Raw genomic sequence first — 18,473 nt, 5'->3', positions numbered from 1 at the left:
GGGCGGGGCGGGAGGTGACGTCAGCGCGCGGCGCTCCGCATTGCGGCGGGGAGGCGGGGGCGGCCGGTAGGGGGCGCTGCGGGGTCCAGCCTTGCCTCAGTCACGGCCTGCGCGGGTCCGCGGTACCGGGACCCGGGCGGGGGCTCGGACTGTGGATTAGCCCCAAAACAGCGGGTCTGGCATCGTCTGCAGGGCGGAAAAACAGCTACCGTGACTTCTGCAGCTTCTCTGCTTTTCGCTTCAAAAACTTGTGTTGTTACGCTGTGACGTAGGGTCAGGTGGAGAGAGACCGCAGGCAACACCGTGGAGTGACAGGACAAGGGTGAACAGTTTTAAATTAAAAGGGAAGGGTTTTAGATTAGATATTGGGTAGAAATTGTTCCCTGTGAGGGTGGTGATGCCCCAGCACAGGTGCCCAGAGCTGTGGCTGTCCCTGGATCCCTGGAAGTGCCCAAGTCCCGGTTGGACAGGGCTTGGAGCAGCCTGGGACAGTGGGAGGTGTCCCTGCCCATGGCAGGGGATGGGATGTGTGCCGGCAATCCCACTGGGAAAAGCCCGTGTCCATAAAGAGACAGAGGAGTCCTGCAGCTTCATTCGGATAAAGGGAGAGAGGCCACTGGGGCACAGCCCGCGGGGTTTTCTCTCTCGAGGTTTCAGAGGGCGCCGCCTCCTTTTATCCCAAATTCCCGCTCGTTACCCTCTTCCTTCCCCCACTGGCCGAGGTACCAGGGAGGTGCAGCCTTCCCGAACCGCCGGACACATATTCCCCCCCTCGAACATGTTATTTACCCCTCAAGTTAAGAAACTCAGGGTTGTGCAGCCCCATTTGGCTGTTTCAGGAATCAAACTAACTGGGCTCTGTAACAAACCCACAGCTTGAAGTTGATAGCAATGCTGAGCCCCATTTCAAAGCCATTAATACCATCCTCGCATCCATGGAATTGTTTGTAAAGACATCAGCACACATCTTCCTTATTAAATGAGACGGTCTTTAATGTCCCTTCCAACCCAAACCCTTCTGAGATTCTGTGAAATTTGAGCTCTTACTTTGTCCTTTGCTGAAGAGCTTGCACTTGATGTCAGTATCATGGAATGACTTGGGTTGGAAGGGACCTTAAAATTCATCCTGTTCCACCCCCTGCCATGGGCAGGAACACCTTCCACCAGACCAGGTTGCTCCAAGCCCTGCCCAGCTTGGAAGGGGGTAAATCCCATTCCAGGAGTGGGACAGCCACAGCTTCTCTGGCTTGTCCTCAGTCTGATCTTGCTGCTGAATTATGTAATTGACTATGTTTGGCTATATTTCAGCTTTCAATCAGATCTCGTTTTACCCCATTGTGTGCCAGGATTTTGATGCCCAAAGACAACGTAGAAATTGCTCCTGACTTAAACTGTACTCTGGAAGAGGAGGAAGAATCCACTGGGATCCCAAAGATGCCTATGACCTTCTAAATCTGAGAACAGCTCATCAGAGCCGAACAGCAAAGACAAATCTTTTTGTCCCTAAGCCCAGTGCTCCTGTGTGGTGTTTGTACCTCCCCATATCTGAGCTGGGGAAAGGCAGAGCTGCTGCTCCTGCAGGATCACTCTGCCATTGACATGTGGCATTTTGGGCAACACAAAATAAAGTGGCTCAGACAAGTGCTGCATCTCTCTAAATGTGCTGTCCATTACCCCAATCTGATTATCTTAATTGCCAAAGCCATTAGAGCCCTGCAGTCTGAAAGGAAACAAAAAATCTATGCAATTACCAGCCCTGAAATTGAGTTATAATCTTGTAATAAATTACAGTGAGGGCCACTTTCTCCAGCGACTCTCAGAGGCACATTTAATTCTCTGCTTCAGGGCAGAAACTCAATTAAAAACAAAAACCTATTTCATTTTAATTGCTGGCCTAATGAAACCTCTGTCACCTGCAGCTTCCTTGTGTGTCTGTCCAGTGTCTCAGCTCTACTGAGTGGCTTCTTGCACAGAGCTAATGTGTGTGTTGCACATGCATTATAATAATATATATTTGTTATAGAGTGCACTTTAAGTGCAGCACCAGCTGATGGTGGCACTCATGGAAATGGGTAGAAACAACACAGATTTCTGTCTGTGAATCCCCCTGCCACAGGCCAGGTTGGATATGGAGCTGTGACCATCACTGCTGCTCTCCTGTTTCTACCAGGGTGGTTTGGGGTGTATAAAACACACTGGGATTGGCACAGGAGAAGCCTTGGCACAACCAGGGTGTTCCCATGACCCTGTTTGTTGGTGAGATGAGGAAATGAGCAGGAGTGGGATCACTCACCTGTGCTGATGCCAAAAAACTCCTCCAATAAACCACTTCATCAGAAGCACCTTTGGCAGATGCCATTTCTGCTCCAGCAGGGAATGAGGATCCTGCAGCATCCAGGTGGGTTGCTTAGATTCTTGGAAAACACACTGATATCTACAGCAGGGTGTCAGCCCTGGGAGTTTTTGTAGCTGTTGTAATCAGACACAGGGTGGAGATTATTCTTCCAGTGCTGCCAGGGAATAATCAACGCCAGGAAAGACAAAACAAAATCAGGAAGCTCACATTTCTTGTCTGTCGTCTTGCAGAAGTGAAAGAAGTTCCTAAAAGCCTGGTTCAAGCCTCTGGCAGGATGGAAGCAGGAGAAGAAGCTCCTGTAAGTGCCTTTTCTGTTTCTCACTTGCAGACAAAGCCACACAAGAAATCTGGCAAGGTTCTCTTTTGTTTTTGAAAGGTTTTGGAATTAGTTCCTGAGCTCAGCCCTCCCTTCCACTCTGAGCTATGGAATGGGGACGTGGATGCCAGTGTCGGGCTGATGTGGAGAGAGAAGGATGTGGCAGAGAAAAGGCATCTCAGTGGGCTGGAAGAGACCCCAGATGCAAATTTTGGGAATAGTTTGTCGTGGTGTGGGCAGAGGGGGTGTGAGGGGGAAGGTGTTTAGGAGTCTCGGGTGTTGCTACGATCAGCAGGGTGGGCAGCTTTGGTTTCCTCTCGAAAACCTGCAGTCACAGCTGAGGGTGAATTTCCTCCAAAATATGATACAGAAAAGAAATTTAAAAAAACTAATTCCCAGACAAATCTTTTTGTGGCACTTTTCCATGGTAGAGCCCTGCTCTCCCACTGCTTTGTCTGAAGTGGTCTGCAGCACTTGCCAAAGAACTGTGAGACATAAAAACATTTCAATCCAGCTCAAACCCATTTTTTCTTTTCTTTTCAGCTGCCTGGAACTGCCTGGAATGGGTATTTAAGCAATTTCAGTCATGGGACCATAGCAGGTATGTCCAGAGCTTCACTCCCACTCTGAGTCTGTGGGGTGGAGGGGCTCCCCTTTCCCTGGGTGTCTGTGGGGAGGGAGCCATCCCTAAAACCTGCAGATCCACCATGGGATGTGTCCTTGTTGGGATGCACAGCACAGCCAGGGACTAACAGCTTCATGTTCTCATTTCTGAGTGGCTGCAGATCTCTGCAGGGAGAAACAGATCCTCAAGGAGAGACTGGAGCTACACAGCCAGGCCTGTTTGGGATTGCTGGAAAATGAGCCCCAGGGAAAAGATGGGTAGCTTTGGCTATGGCTGAAAAAAATGTGGGTTTAGGGGTGAAGGGGTTTTCACATGATTTTTTGCAAAACTTTTTTTTGATTTTTTTTTTTGTTTTGCTGTCAGAATCTGAAGATTAACCTTGATTTTTAAACTCCTCATTAACCTTCAAAGTGCCAACAGCACCAGGCAAATCCTGTCTCCTACTGTGTGAAATGGGCTCCTCAGTGACAGCTTTTTTCCTGAAAATCAGACACCAGAAGTAGGAGGCTCACGATCACTCACCATTTCCTGAAATCTGGGCTGCAGCCATCTAAACACTGACGGCAACAGTTCCAGGGAGTGACCACTGCAGGGATTGTCTCATGCCTTGTCTCATGCAGAATTGATTCCAGCAACATTCTTCCAGCTGAATCTCCCTCTCACCGTAATTGAGGGCTGGATTCTGGTGCCTACATGTCCTCAGCTTGGATGAGTCTTTGAGCAGCCTGAGATAATGGAAGGTGTCCCTATCCAGTGCAAGAGGGTTGAAAAAGATGATCTTCAAGGTCCTTTCCAACCAAAACCATTTTGGGATCCTATGAATTGTATATTTTCCACTTACTAATGTCTTTTATCAGAATCCATGTCTTCTTGTCCTAGAGTTGGCATGGAGAGGGGTCAGTGTCTTCCCAGGAGCAAGATGTTCAGCATTTCCCCTCTGGGAACAGCCCCACTGATACAAAGGTGCTGGTGGCAGGTTCTTTACCAAGAATTGAGATGTTGCTTTCTCAGTAGTGAGCCAGTTGAATATAAGCAGCTAACAGTGAGCTGTGGTGGTGGATTTCCTGTAACTGGGAGTGGAAACTTCATTAAAAGCTTCTGCTTTTTTTTGTGGTGGTGTCAGGAGGAAGTAGTGACTTATGGCAGAGGAAACCATGCTCATTCATTTTAAAGTTTTATGTGTCCAAGTAAGGAAAGCAGAATTAATTTTGGGTTTTGGTTTGTTTGGTTTTTTTTGTGGTTTTTTCTTTTGTTGTTTATTTGTTGGGTTTTTTTTTAATATGTACACATAGAAAGCTATTCCCATGCTTAGGTGAAGGCCAAATTGTTCAGGACACAAAATACTCACCAGACAGTGGCAGAAATTCAAACCCATGAAATTCCAGTACTTGAAGGGAGCCTACAAGAAAGATGAAGAGGGGCTTTTCACAAGAGCATGGAGTGACAGGACAAATGGGAATGGCTTCAAAGAGGGTAGATTTGGATCAAATATTAGGAGGAAGTTCTTTGCTGTCAGGCCCTGGCACTGGGTGCTCAGAGAAGCTGTGGCTGCCCCTGGATCCCTGGAAGTGTCCAATGCTGGGTTGGACAGGGCTTGGGACAGCCTGGGAGTCCCTGCCATGGCAGAGGGTAGGACTGGATGATCTTGAGGGGCCCTTCCAATTCAAACCATTCTGTGATTCTATGAACTAAAGAAAAGCCCTCTGTGATGTGGTGTTTATTTTCTGTGTGAATTGGAACAACACTTTGATCCCTTTCCCTTGCTCCTAGGCAGCCACTGGTCAAACACAACCTCAGGAGTGACAGCAACAACCACAGACACGTGGCTGGATGCTGCCAATTTGAGTGAATACCCGTATGAGTACCTGGATGAGGAGGATTATGGGCTCTATGGCCTCTGCACCAAAGAGGAGGTGCGCTCCTTCAGCAGGGTGTTCTTGCCATCATTTTACACCGTGATCTTCCTGGTTGGAATGGCTGGGAATGCCCTCCTGTTTACTGTCCTCCTCATGTACATCAAGAAGAAAAAGAAGATGACTGAGCTGTATCTGCTGAACCTGGTGGTTTCAGACTTCTTCCTGCTACTGACCCTTCCTTTCTGGGCTCTGTACATTTCTCAGTGGGTCACCTGGGACATCTTGTGCCCATTCTTAAACGCCATGTACACTCTGAACTTCTACAGTGGCATCTTCTTTGTGAGCTGCATGAGCCTGGACATGTATCTGCAGATAGTTCATGCTTGCTCTCCTCACAGCTCCACAGTGTGTAGGAATTCCATCCTCCTCTTATTAGTGATGTGGATCCTTTCCATTGCTCTCTCCATTCCTGATGGCCTCTTCACCAGCACAAGGCAAATTCACAACAAAACCATCATGTGCACCCAGGATTATGGCCAGGAACACTTATTTTGGAAAGTTGTCTTTCGGGTGATTCAAAACATCCTGGGATTCCTTTTCCCCTTCCTCTTCATGACGTTCTGCTATTCCCGCATCATGTGTGTCCTCAACACCTCACAGATACCTGGCTCCAGGAGAGCTCTCTGCTTAGTCCTTGCTCTGGTGGGGGTCTTCTTTGTGCTGTGGTGTCCTTACAACATTGTGCTCATCCTCCACTCCCTGCAAGATGTCGGTGTGATCAGGAGCTGTGAAAGCAGTAGGAAACTGGACTATGCCCTGCAGATCACGGAGAGCTTGTCCTTTGTCCACTGCTGTCTCAACCCCTTCCTCTATGCTTTTGTGAAGAAATGGTTCAGGGCATATTTGTGGAAGATCCCCCAGGCCATTTTCAGGAGAAGCGCTTTCTTTCCCATCCAGGACTCCCAGACGAGCGCATCTTGCAGCAGATATGCAGCTGAGATAGAAATGTTGAGCATCACAAATGCATCATAAATATTTACATTATTTACATCATGTGTGGGCCCTCTGTGCTCTATTTTACCAGCTGTGCCCATGATGGAGCTGGTGTGAGCCCACAGCACTGTGTAACCAGATAGCTCATCCTAGCAGCAGCCTCGAGATGAGAATTTTCCATACTCAGATTGGAAAAGTACATGTGGGATCTGTTTTTGTTGCAAGTGGAATTGTTACGAAAGGATTGTCCTGGATTTGCACTAGTGAAAGAAACCCAGTTCCCATCTGGACTATGTGAGGCAATAGCAAGTAAAGGAGCAGATTTCTCAATGCTGTGCCTTAAAAAATGCAAACTGACTCTTGGGAAGAGAATCTCCTCCCTTGTGTGGGCTGAGGAATGGATTTCCATGCTCATCCAACAGGCCAGAAACACTGCCAGGGGATGGCTTTGCTTCTGGCTCTTACCATCTGCCAGATGATTTAACTGTCTCATTTTCTACCAGGAGATACGACAGGAAGGACTGGACACCTTTAAGCTGAGTTGTTCTCTGTCGTGGTGAGCTGTGCCACACTCAGACCTGCTGAGCAGGGAACTGACTGTCCAAGGGGCAGAGCCTTGGTTAGAGATCAGTTCGATCATCAGCTGATTTGAGACCAGTTTGATCAGAACAAAGTTCAAACCAGTAACAATCAGTGAGAAAGAGATAAAAAGTGGGTTCAGCAGAACAGTGGTGGAGGTATTTGCCTTCCAAGATCTGGTTTGACAAGCTAAAAAAGATCCACAGATACCACCTGTAACATAAATACTGGCTTTGAAATACCACAGAGAGCATGGCCTGAACAGAAGAGCACAGAGAACTGATGGTCAGTCCTTATTACCCAGTGCAGCTTTGAAGTTCAAGGTTCTGAGTTTGCTGACTTTTATTTCAAAGCATTATTCACCCCATATGCTCCTGAATCTTAAATGGTCCCTTTCCATCCTGAAAACCTATTAAGTCTGTACAGCCTAGAGCTGTACAAGTAAAATTATTAATTTAAGAGAAAACACTCATCACCTTTATTTTATTACTACATAAATTTACAGGACTGAGAAGGGCTTTGAGTTGATCACTGCTGTTATTTTTCTTCCCAACATTGCTACAGTGTTTTTCCAAAATGGTAAGTTTGGGAGCTTTTCTTAAAAAAAAACAAAGCCAGAATAAATATTTAGCTGATGCTATGATGTGGCCTTCACTCCAGGGGTCAGGTCACTGGAGGGCATGTGGAAAGGGACAGCAGCTGGGAAGCTAAAAAGAAGATGAAGATTGTAATCCCAGACAGAGGAAGGCTCTTGGGACTGTGGAAAACTTATGATGGGATTCTCTAGGGAAGAGCAAAGGTGAGGAAATAAAGGGGAGTTAATGTCACTCTCCATCCTGCATGAGAAGAGGTCCAAACACCAGTGGCTGGGACAGGCTATGGTGACAGTCTGGGTAGATCTGGTTGGCAGCACCCAGAAGAGCAGTGCCAGGTGGGACACGAGGGTCCTGTCATTGTCCCCAAACCCCACCTGGAGAGAGGTAACAGAGGAGTTTGAGAAGCAGAAGGAAAAGTGGGTAAAGGAGAAGTGCCTTGTCCCTTCAGGCACTGCTCCCCGGCCAGGGGCTGGGTGGGATGTTTGGAGACTCTGGACTCCTCTGGTGCCAAGCCAATGCAGTGACTGAAACTCTTCTCACTCGTGGGGCAGCTCAGCTGCTTTGCTTTGCACTCAGAGCAGTAACACTTCCACTGTTCATTGGCAAAGCAGTCCTGGGACACCATGTGCTGTGGAGAACACCAAAATGTCAGAGACTTTTCCTGCTCTTGGCTTTTGAGACCAAATCAGCTCAGTTGTGACCTCCTTGCCTCAGTCCTGTGCTCATTTCCAACATCCACTTTTGGTTTCATTTTTTCAGAAGGTGTCCATAGCTTGGTCTTAAAGGCAGAAATTACAGAGTGGGATTCTCTGAACATTTTCCTTACAAAAAATCTGGGCTCCATGCAGCTTAGAGAGGGGAATTTGCCTCATGCCAAAACCCATCCCCCTAACACAGCATGGGTGCTGCAATGGGATTCCAACATACCTTCCACCTTAAAAATCTCTGTTTATCCAGGGACAAGTTCACTCTGGAGTGCTCCTCAGGGGCAAGGCAAACACTGGCAGGCAATGACAACAGAGGTTGTCAGCTCTGCCTCTGCCTGTCAGCTGATGGGTGGGGATAAAATGCACATTCCTGCCCCAACCTGTCTCTAGTCCCAGCTCTGGCACAGAGCTCTCATGATGCTCTGGGTGATTCTCCTCTGTACCTTGGTGTCATCGCTGCTCGGTGGGCTCTATGTCCTGGGTGTGTTTCGGAGACGGAGACCTGATGAGCCGCCCCTGGAAAAAGGTACCATTCCCTGGCTGGGCTATCTGCTGGAATTCAGAAAGGACAGCTCAGAGTTTCTCAAAAGGATGCAGAGGAAGCATGGGGATGTTTTCACGGTGCTGATCGGTGGCTATTACTTCACTTTTGTGATGGATCCCTTCTGCTTTGGCACCATTGTGAAGGAATCGCGATCCAAACTGGACTTTAGGACTAATGCAGCTCGGCTGGTTGTGCAGGTTTTTGGCTACAAGCCCACTGAAGCCACTCAAAATGTAGTTCATATATCGAGCACAAAGCACCTGATGGGAGATGGCCTCACTGTCCTCACACAAGCCACCATGGAGAGCTTTCGGAAGCTGCTGCTTTTCAACCTGAGCTCAGGAGAGAAGAGAGTGTGGCAGGAGGAAAAGCTCTTCCACTTCTGCTACAACATTGTCTTCAGAGCCGGCTATCTGGCTCTGTTTGGCACTGAGCCACCCCGACGGGCAGGGAACAAGGACAAAGCTGAAGAGCAGGATCGCCTCCACTCCAATCAGCTCTTCCAGGAGTTTCGGAAGTACGACCGGTTCTTCCCTCTCCTGGCCTATGCTCTGATGCCTCCCAGGGACAAAAGAGAAGCTGAGCGGCTTAAGAGACACTTCTGGAACATGCTGTCTGTGAAGAAGGTCTGGCAGAAGGACAATATCAGTGGCTGGATAAGTGATCAAGACCAACTTCTGGCTGAAAGTGGTGTCCCCGAGCACATGCGGGATCGTTTCATGTTCATGCTGCTCTGGGCATCCCAAGGCAACACGGGCCCAACTGCCTTCTGGCTCCTCTTGTATCTGCTGAAACATCCAGAGGCTCTGAAGGCTGTGAGAGATGAGGTGGATAAAGTCTCAAGGGAGAGTGGGCAGGAAGTAAAGGCAGGGAGCCCCCCAGTTACTGTCACTAGGGACATGCTGAACCAGACTCCTCTGCTGGACAGTGCTCTGGAAGAGACCCTGAGGCTGGTGGCAGCCCCAATGCTGGTCAGAGCTGTCCTCGAGGACACCTGTCTGAGGACAAACAGTGGGACAGAGTTCACCCTCCGCAAAGGAGACAGGGTGGCTCTGTTCCCACACATCTCTGTGCAGATGAACCCAGAAATCCACGAGGAGCCTCACAAATTTAAATACGACCGTTTTGTAAACCCAGATGGCACCAGGAAAGATTTCTACAGAAATGGGAAAAAGCTGAAATTTGTCAACATGCCTTGGGGGGCAGGAGTTTCTACCTGTCCTGGGCGGTTCTTTGCTACTGCTGAAATGAAATTGTTTGTGTTCTTGATGCTGAGTCACTTTGAACTGGAGCTGGTCAATGAGGAGGAGGAGATCCCAGCCATAGATATCAGCCGCTGGGGGTTTGGGACGATGCAGCCTGTCCATGACATTCAGTTCAGATACCGGCCACGCTTTTAACCTGGGGAGTCCTGGTGGTGTTTGTTCTGGAGTCACCTATGGGACAGATTGTCTGATCCCGTGGTTATCAGATCAGTGCAGTGCCATCATTGATATGATTTTGTTTGCTCAATGTTTGTCATGGCTTTTGTTTTTACCTCCTCCTCATGTGCTGCTGCTGTGTTGTTGTGTTAGTTATGGGATAGAAGTTAATCTGCACAGAGACAAAACTTGTCCTGCCAGGCTAATCCCAACCCCATCCTGGGGGCCATCAGCCCTTTGAAAGCCAGTAGGAACACAAGATCAGACTGGGAGATGGAAACCCAAATTTGGGGCTTCCAAGGAACAAGGGTTTTATCCAGGTTCCTCCCAGGGCTGGCCCAGCAGAGCATCAGGTCCCAGCATGACTCCCATGGAGATGTGTCATCAGGAACAGCTCTCTGGATCACTACCTGGCATAAAGGGGGTTGTGTCAAGGCAGGGAAAACATCCTATGGTGTGTAGGGGAATTTTGGGACTGCACAGAACTTAGGAGTGTTTGGGGGACAAACCAAAGGGGGATAAAGGAGGGATTTTGTCACCCTGAAAATTAAACCTTCTGATCTTGTTTTCATAGTTTCTAGCCACTTTCCCAGGAAAGTAACTATAAATATAGATGTGTATATATCATCTGTCCAAAAAACATCTTTTGATGGACAGTTGACACTACCAGTGTGATTGGGAAAGTGGTAACCTGACTCTCCAATCCCTGGTCATTGTCAAGAATCTATAAATATTGAAGTCACAAAAATAAAATCATCCTTTTACATACATTGAACCATGTCTCTGTGAATCATTCTGTGTCCTACAGCAACAGGATTTAGGTGATTTGGGAGGAAAATTGGGATGCAAGGGGATGAAAAGGGCTGGCTGGGTGCAAATAGGTGACTGGTCCATACCCTGGTCTGGTCACACCCTGCACCTGATCATTTATTTTCTACCTTTAGTATCATTGGCAGGATGGCATCAGCTTGTGGTGAACCACTGAAAGGTCAGAGAGCAGCAAATACCCTCTCCAGAGATGTAAGAATTTCCTTGGGGTTTTCAAATTGTCTTGTTTATGGTTCTCTTCTTGTGAACCTGATGAGGCCTCCAAACAGAGCAGCCTCAATCCCTTAAGGGCTACAGCCACTCAAACATGTATTTTATCTGCTGGATCAGTGCAGGATAAAACTTTGCTCAACAAGCTCTGCTTTGCTTTATTACCTTTCAACAATTAGGGTTCTAACCACTTCCTTACACAAATTAAATCCAAGCCTCTCCTGCACAGAGAACAGTGGATTGATTTTAATGCTGACACTAACCTTGAACTTTGGAGATTATTTGTGGTCGAGGAATGAAACTCAAACTTTTTCACACATGTCCAAACGTCAGATCCAGATTCTGCTTTGTTCTGCAAAGGGCAGGGTGATGTTGTAACTGTGTGTTAAGGGCAAACTATCTGCCTACCTGCCTGACTGGTCATTAGCCCCAACCTCATGGTGGTGGTGGAAATTCAACAGAAACTATCAAGCAGTTGTGGCAGAACCAAGGAAAAAAAAAAACAACCTACCTGTAAGGTTTGAGTGTGACAGCTGATATTTCCATTAGCAATTCCAGCACCTTTTGACTCCTTCCATGCTCCATCTACAGCTCTCACCTATTTTTTTGTCACCCATGGGTTCACTCCTCTGTAGCCCTTCTCACATTCTGGTCAATGTGAGTTCTAAACCATGCTCAGGAGTGCCTGGGGGTAGCTGGGCAGCTCAGAGCCATCATCACATCCTGACCAAGTGATGTCCTCCTTCCAAAGCTCTAGGAAAAGGATTTTTCCTGTGGATGTCTTGCATGGATGTGGCTCCCAGCTAATAGAGAGTGTGTACTGGTTATTACAGAGAGCCCAGGTCAGAGCTGAGGGGCGAGGGGTGTGTGCTCACAAATGTGGAATGGGATTGGGAAAGGGATGTAAAAGTAATGAATCAATTCAGCAGAAAAATCTGTGTTTATTTGCTCGTCAGAATGGTTTATTTAACCAAACAGTGTTGAGTCTATAAAAGAGCTCAGACATGCTCAAATGCATGCAATTGTGAGAAGCAAAATAAAGGAAGTCATATATGGAAGAGCATGAAAGCTCCAAATGAGTTAATCTGCAATTAAGTTTTATGTTTAGATAGGTTTTTCCCTGACACTGAGCTTCCCATCCCAAAGTGCACCAGCAAGAGCAAAGAAACAGCCTGTGCCAACAAAAACCCGACTGAATTTGTGAAAGAAGTTAAATTGGATGGGATCCAGAGTCTTGAAAGGTTTCCTGGGGGGCAGCCCTCATTGCAGTGTCTGTATTGTGCAACTCCTCTCCTCCCAGAGCACGGAGTCTGGTCCTAAGCCCTTGAGTTTCTCTCCTGTCGCACACAGTAAAGACAATATCACTTAAACATTCCAAATTTTGCCATCTATTGAGTTGGTGCCTGCTCCCCACTGCACAGTGAAAGCTCCCCTGCTCTCAGTCACAATTCCTGCTCTGCATGCTAAGCAAGGGAAGGAGTCACAGTGCTCCATCTTTCATGTTTGGAACGACATAGGGTAAACTTGTGGGAAAAAAAGCATTCCTGGATAAACAGCCTCACTTTCAGAGTTGAACTGCAATGATTTAGGAACTGTTATCCTGTTCTCCTTCCTCTAAACACAGCCAGACACAGCTCTGAGAAAGCCTCCTCTTACTGCTGCTCACATGGAAGATTGAGGGATTCATCAGTCACTGCAGAGAAACTCAAAGGAACACTGAAGGTGTGAGTACAAAGCAATGACACAGCCAACACCATCCTTTGCAGAGGAAAGCAGGGTTTGAAAGTCAAAGAGGAACATGACATTTCAGGAGTTTTAAAAAGAGTTAAAACACCCAGAGACACTGCTGCCATATCTCCAGGGGGATATGTCCCTACTCCCCAGGGAAGAGCAGCTGTTTCAGAGTGGCAAAGTCTCCTAGTGGTACAAAATCTGCTCGTTACAAGGTCACTGTGGAGTTTGCTGCCTTCACTACCCAGTGTCCCAGTTCCCCCCACGGGTCACACATACACAGAAACAGCCCATGGCAGGCAGGACACACGGATAAAACACGGTGGGGTCAGGCACAGAGCAGCTCCCCCAGCTCAGCAGCCGCACCACAGCTCGGGAGGAGGGTTTGGTACCAAACACTCGGTGCAGGAGGGCACAGGGAGGCAATTCCCATCTGTCACCACATCCACTTCACTGTGCAATCATGAGGCCATACTTGGAGCACAGCAGGCCCCTCTTCTTTTCCCGTTCCATGAGGAAATTCCTCAGTTTGGTGGTGGGGAAGGTGACCAGTGCCTGCTGCCTGTTGTCCAGACCTGTCTCCTGGAGCCACGGGCTCTGAAGGCACTCGGAGGCTGACGGCCTTCCCCTAGGACAGACAAAGGTGAGGGGTCAGTCAGGGATCTGTGCTGCATGAGGAGGCTCCTTGTGAATGGAGAGAAGGGGCAGCAGCTGGGATCTGCTGCTGGGGGGACAGGCAGCCTCTCACCAAGGGTTTGCACACAGGGTGCTCTGGAGGAAGGACACTGCTCCCCCGGAGAGACCCGCGTAGCACCGCGTCAGCTTCAGTTTTCCTTTCCTGGCTGTTCTCAGGAATTCACAGGGTACATCTGAGCTGATGGGGTAGTTGGCACTCAACCTGCCCCAGGAGAAGAGAATTGAAAACATGAAGCTGCCTCCAGCTCTGGGGCTCCCAGCATGAGGAGGATGTGGAGCTGTTGGAGCGAGTCCAGAGGAGGCCAGCCAAGTGAGCAGAGGGATGGAGCACCTCTCCTTTGGGGAAAAACTGAGAGAACTGGGATTGTTAATCCTGGAGAATGCTTCAGGGAGACCTCAGAGCCCATTCCAGTACATAGAGGAGCTCCAAGAGAGCTGGAGAGGGACTTTGGATAAGAGCTTGTAGTGGTGGGACAAGGATGAACAGTTTTAAATTAAATGAGAAGAACTTTAGATTAGATATTGGGAAGAAATTCTTCCCTGTGAGGGAAGTGAGGCCCTGACACAGGTTGTCCATCCATCCCCTCCATCTCCCAGCTTTCCATGGCATAACCAAAGGAAATTAGCTCTGAAATTGTGATTTTAAAGCCACTGCCAGGGTAGGGAACAATCAACTGACTCACATGATGAAGGCTGTGATTCCGATGGACCAAATATCAGTCTGGGGAAGGGCTCCTTGCTCTGTCAGCAGTTCTGGAGCTGGAAAAGTAAACTGGTGTGAGGCAAGTTCCCCTCCAACACACTGAGAGTAGCACAAAGGCAGTGGATACTTTTATGCTTTGCTGCCTTCCCAACAGGGAAGAAGAGGCAGCTCCCAGGACAGAGAAGCTTCTGCATGGATGCTGATTGCAGTGAAACCATGAGAACCTCTGGGCAGATGGCAGCAATTCTTTATCCCTGGATAAATGGACACATGGATGCCAGCCAGAGCGGCATTGCTGTGAGCTCTGTCCCCTGTGGTCTGCAGTGGGACAGCTGTCACCACTCACTGCTCCCACAAACTCACAGTGTCACTGGAGAGCAGCACCTGGAAGACTCTTCTTGCTGGGACCATCTGCTGCCTTGACCAATGTTTGTGTCTTTCTGTTTAGCACAGATTGCAGATAAGCCCCGAGCCGCTGTGACTGAGCTCTACTCACCCATGGTTTCCACATAGTCCGAGCATTTGTCCATGGTAATAAACTTGTCTGGTGTGTAGAACTGTGCATTCCCAAAATCCAGGAGTTTCAGCAGGTTGGGCTCGGTGATGATCATGTTCTCTGACCTGAGGTCCAGGTGCAGGATGTTGTGTGCATGGAGGTACTCGGTGGCACTGAGGATCTGCCACAGGTAGTCTCGGACCTCCACCTCTGAGTACGACGTCCTGGGGGGAGGAAGGGGATAGAAAATGCAGGTGTCCTGTCTGCATGTCCATGTTCTACACCCACCATCACCCACCCCTGGGTGTTTGTCCCATCAGACCCTTGAGAGTCAAGAAGAAACAACTCTAGTTTAGCAAATCAGCTCTGTGTTGAGAGACTGGTCCATCCTATGAGTCAGTTTTACAGAAGCAACAAGTTCAGGATGTTGTAGAGCTGAAAGAGAGAAAGCAGATTTGATGCCCACAATTCCCTCTTTTTTAATCACAGGATTTCAGCAGATCCATTTTGTGCCACTGTGAGGAAGAAACAATGAATCTTCCTGACCACAGTAACCTCCGTGTTAGGCTGTTGGAGTTAATAGGTGTTGGTGTAAGGAAATCCTTCGTGCATCTCATTTTGGGAGATGGAGTTTGATATCAACCACTGTAAGCTGCTTTCAACATCTCAGCTGGGTGACCCTGAGTTGTTCCGCTGTAGGGAACTCAAGTAATTTTTTTTTATCTCACAAGAAGATGCAGAGCAAACACTTTACAAATCCTGTGTGCAATGACAGATGGAGAGGGGTGATCCAGTTTGTCAGGAGAAAGCAGCAGCAGCAGCCCTGACTGGAAAACTCTTTGCTCTTGTTCTTACCGTAACGCCAAGGAGTGGAGCAGCTCTGGCCCCACACACATCTCCTGGATCAGCACCAGGTGCCGGGGGCTGACGTAGGCACCCTTCAGCTGGGCTATGTTTGTGTGGTGGAGCTTCCTCAGCACCTGGTACTCCAGCAGCACAGCCTGCTTGTCCTCCTGCCAGTAAGGGATGATCTTAGCGGCCAAAGCTTTGCCGCTCACCTTCTCCCGGCACTGCCGGACGATGCTGAATCGGCCCCTGGTACAAAGGAACACAGAGGTGTGTTAATCTTCTCTTCTGTTCTTTGAAACCACCAGGATCCCATGCTGGTTTTCATCTGTGCCTGGTGGGGAGTTATTGCATCACGGTTTGCACATCCTCCTGTGTCTTTAAACTGTACAATCGCTTTAAATTACATGAGTGAGAGCTTAACTCCTCTAGAGAGAGCAAGAGAACTTCCCCTGTTGGTAACAGAAATCAGTGTCTTTCTTCTAGGCAGAGAAAATTGAATCCCAGCACCCTGACTGAAGTGCTGTTTGCAAAGGTTGGTGCAGCAAGGACAGGAAACTTTGTTAGTCCTGGGCTTATTTCATGATAAATCAAGTGGCTACCCCCCTGCCCAGCACATCTGTTGTGACAAGAAAAGAGGGGATGGTATTAAACTAAAAGAGAGTTGATTTAGACCAGATATGAGGAAGAAGGTTTTTTTTACACTAAGGGTGGGAAAACAACCTGGCTTTGACCACTTCCAGGGATGGGGCAGCCATCTGAACTGAAGACAGCTTCTCTGAACAACCTGTGCCAGGTTGTTTTACTCTTTCAGTTTGAAGCCATCCCCTTGTCCTGTCCCTAAATCCCCTTATAAAAAGCTCCTCTCCATCTTTCTTGTAGGCTCCCTTCAGGTACTGGAAGGTGTAATTAGGTCACCCTGAAGCTTCTCTTCTCCTGGCTGAACAACCCCAATTTTCTCAGCCCTTTCCTCACAGGAGAGCTGCTCCATCACATGTGGGATTTCCCTCTGTGCCATTAAGAACTTGGTTGGATTCTCTACCTTTTGATCTCAGTTTGGAAGGCGTAGGTCTGGTAGGTTGGGAAGGGCTCAGGGGGTGTGATCATTTCACTCTCTTCTTCAGGGGCAGCTGATGGGAGCTCCTGTGTGGCAGCACGAGGCTCTGCAGGGAGAAGGGGACAGGGGTTACACAGGAAAACATCTCTGTGTGGAAACTGGAGCCTCGCTGAGCCTCCCCTGCTATCAATGAACATCAAGCAGAACTTTCTCCAGGTGACTCTGTGTTCCAGCTGTGGCACCCAGTGCTGTTGGAAAGCAACAGATTCTGCTCTGTCCACCCAAAAATTCCCTGATATGGCCACTCCAGACAATGAGATGGATTCTGTGTTGTGTGCTATGCTATCAAACATCTTAGCCACTGTTTCTTATTTTCTCACACAACAAATCCTCAGGATATGGTAAAAAGTGACAAGAAATTAGAAACTCCTTGTGGGTGGATATTTCAGGGCAGAAGCTGGAACTTGTTGCTCTGGTTCTGGTGTGTGCTTGTGTCCAAGCACTCCCTGAAATACCAAAGCATCCCTTTAAAGCATCTGGTTGGAAAAGCTGGACACACTGAGATATGATAACAAATCCTGAGGAAAAGGAAAGCAGAGGACTTGGGGTGAGTTAAAAATATCTCTGTGAACCGATTTTTACAGAGCAGTCCTCTCCATTGGGAGGAAATTCCAGCTAGACCATCCTTCTGTTTCTTTACAGAAAAGACATTTCCTTTGCTGTGAGGATGTGTTTGCTGTGGGACCATGGATCTCTTAATTTTAAAAACATGTGTGCAGTACACAGTAGTCAAACTGGTGACAAAAAATAGTAAACTGAGATTTCTTTACTTCAGAGACAAAATACAGCTGGAAAATTCACCACAGTAGGACAATAATTCTCAATGGAATTATTTCCAGAATAGACAAGTTAACTACTGAATTTAGGATTTATTCCATAATATATGCAAGTCCAGAGTTTTCACCAGTGCAAAATGTGTATCAGTAGATAAATTCCTCCACTGAAACATTTATTGTACAAGACCCATTTCTACATAATCTCAAATCAAAACTGTGTCTTCAACAGGTAATCTGCAGTTCCCAGGTTTTTGTTTTATTATTAAATTTTAAATAGTTACACATTGTTTATATTTGCATGATGTTATCTTATTGGGGTTTTTAATATGTTTATACCTATCCCCCTGTGTCCAGAACTAGAAAATCATTAGAAAATAATTTAATTTTAGATGCAAAAGCCCCAAACAACCCTAGACCAAGTGGCATTGGCCTTGATTCACTTGCTCTTGGCTTCTGGGCTCACATCTAAAAGGATGCAGTGGGCTTGATGCAGGAAAATCCCGAAGCTTTCTTGGTGTTTGGTCTTACCCATTTGATCCTTCCCAGTGATTTTCACTGTGGCAGAGGGGTCGCTGTAGGGGCCCATCCCTGCCTTGCTGGTGCAGGCTGTCCTGAAGTGGTAGGTGAAGCCCTGGGGGAGGTTCCTGGCATAGTAACAGCAGTCAGTGATGTCAGAAGCAAGAGTGGTCCACTCCCCATCTTAACCAAGGGAAGAGAGAAAAGAGATCAGGACTCATTTTAATATGGTCACGATGGGTGTGAGGATTTTTGAGATTTTGGGTTTTGTTATGTTTTTTGGTGTGTTTTTCTTTTTTTTTTCACCAACTTGTGTGCTGGGAATGTGGAAAAGCCAACTTACCATGGCCCTTTTGGGGCTGTACCTGTGTTATTCTCTAAAATCAGCTGGTTTATACCTGATAATTCCAAGTTGTGCCAATATTGTTCCAGAGGAGTGGTGAAATTTTCCTGTATTTTTTCTCTTATCTAATTCATGCCACCAAACTCTAATGGAAATGTACATCAAGAACTTCAAACAAAAGACAAATCACATTTTTTTTTTCCTGTTGGCCCTGTCTT

General features: G+C 47.6%; 3 protein-coding genes across 3 annotated transcripts in view; 2 read left to right on the top strand and 1 right to left on the bottom strand.

The window, feature by feature from the left end:
- Window positions 1-90: 90 nt before the first annotated feature.
- On the top strand, window positions 91-6,504 carry ACKR2 (atypical chemokine receptor 2). The gene is made up of 5 exons (XM_015620179.1): window positions 91-322; window positions 1,347-2,398; window positions 2,587-2,654; window positions 3,216-3,273; window positions 5,068-6,504. Exons 2-5 carry the CDS (start codon window positions 2,302-2,304, stop codon window positions 6,183-6,185), a joined length of 1,341 nt encoding a protein of 446 aa, XP_015475665.1. The 5' UTR covers window positions 91-322; window positions 1,347-2,301; the 3' UTR covers window positions 6,186-6,504.
- Window positions 6,505-8,424: 1,920 nt separating this feature from the next.
- LOC107201006 (7-alpha-hydroxycholest-4-en-3-one 12-alpha-hydroxylase) lies at window positions 8,425-10,088 on the top strand. Its single transcript, XM_015620177.2, has one exon. The coding sequence runs from the start codon at window positions 8,443-8,445 to the stop codon at window positions 9,970-9,972; it is 1,530 nt and encodes a 509-aa protein (XP_015475663.1). The 5' UTR covers window positions 8,425-8,442; the 3' UTR covers window positions 9,973-10,088.
- Window positions 10,089-11,952: 1,864 nt separating this feature from the next.
- The window catches only part of OBSCN (obscurin, cytoskeletal calmodulin and titin-interacting RhoGEF), a 165,755-nt gene continuing 159,234 nt past the window's right edge, over window positions 11,953-18,473 (bottom strand). Inside the window, exons 110-116 of the mRNA XM_033512198.1 lie at window positions 17,925-18,095; window positions 16,546-16,666; window positions 15,513-15,752; window positions 14,658-14,881; window positions 14,142-14,217; window positions 13,511-13,660; window positions 11,953-13,390 (exon numbers count right to left, since the gene is read on the bottom strand). Coding sequence (XP_033368089.1) covers window positions 13,213-13,390; window positions 13,511-13,660; window positions 14,142-14,217; window positions 14,658-14,881; window positions 15,513-15,752; window positions 16,546-16,666; window positions 17,925-18,095 — 1,160 coding nt within the window. The 3' untranslated portion in view covers window positions 11,953-13,212. The remainder of the gene's footprint in view (window positions 13,391-13,510; window positions 13,661-14,141; window positions 14,218-14,657; window positions 14,882-15,512; window positions 15,753-16,545; window positions 16,667-17,924; window positions 18,096-18,473) is intronic.

The sequence above is a fragment of the Parus major genome, chromosome 2 (genome assembly GCF_001522545.3).
Source record: "Parus major isolate Abel chromosome 2, Parus_major1.1, whole genome shotgun sequence".
Lineage (NCBI taxonomy): Eukaryota > Metazoa > Chordata > Aves > Passeriformes > Paridae > Parus > Parus major.
This window is presented reverse-complemented; position numbering and strand designations above follow the sequence as displayed.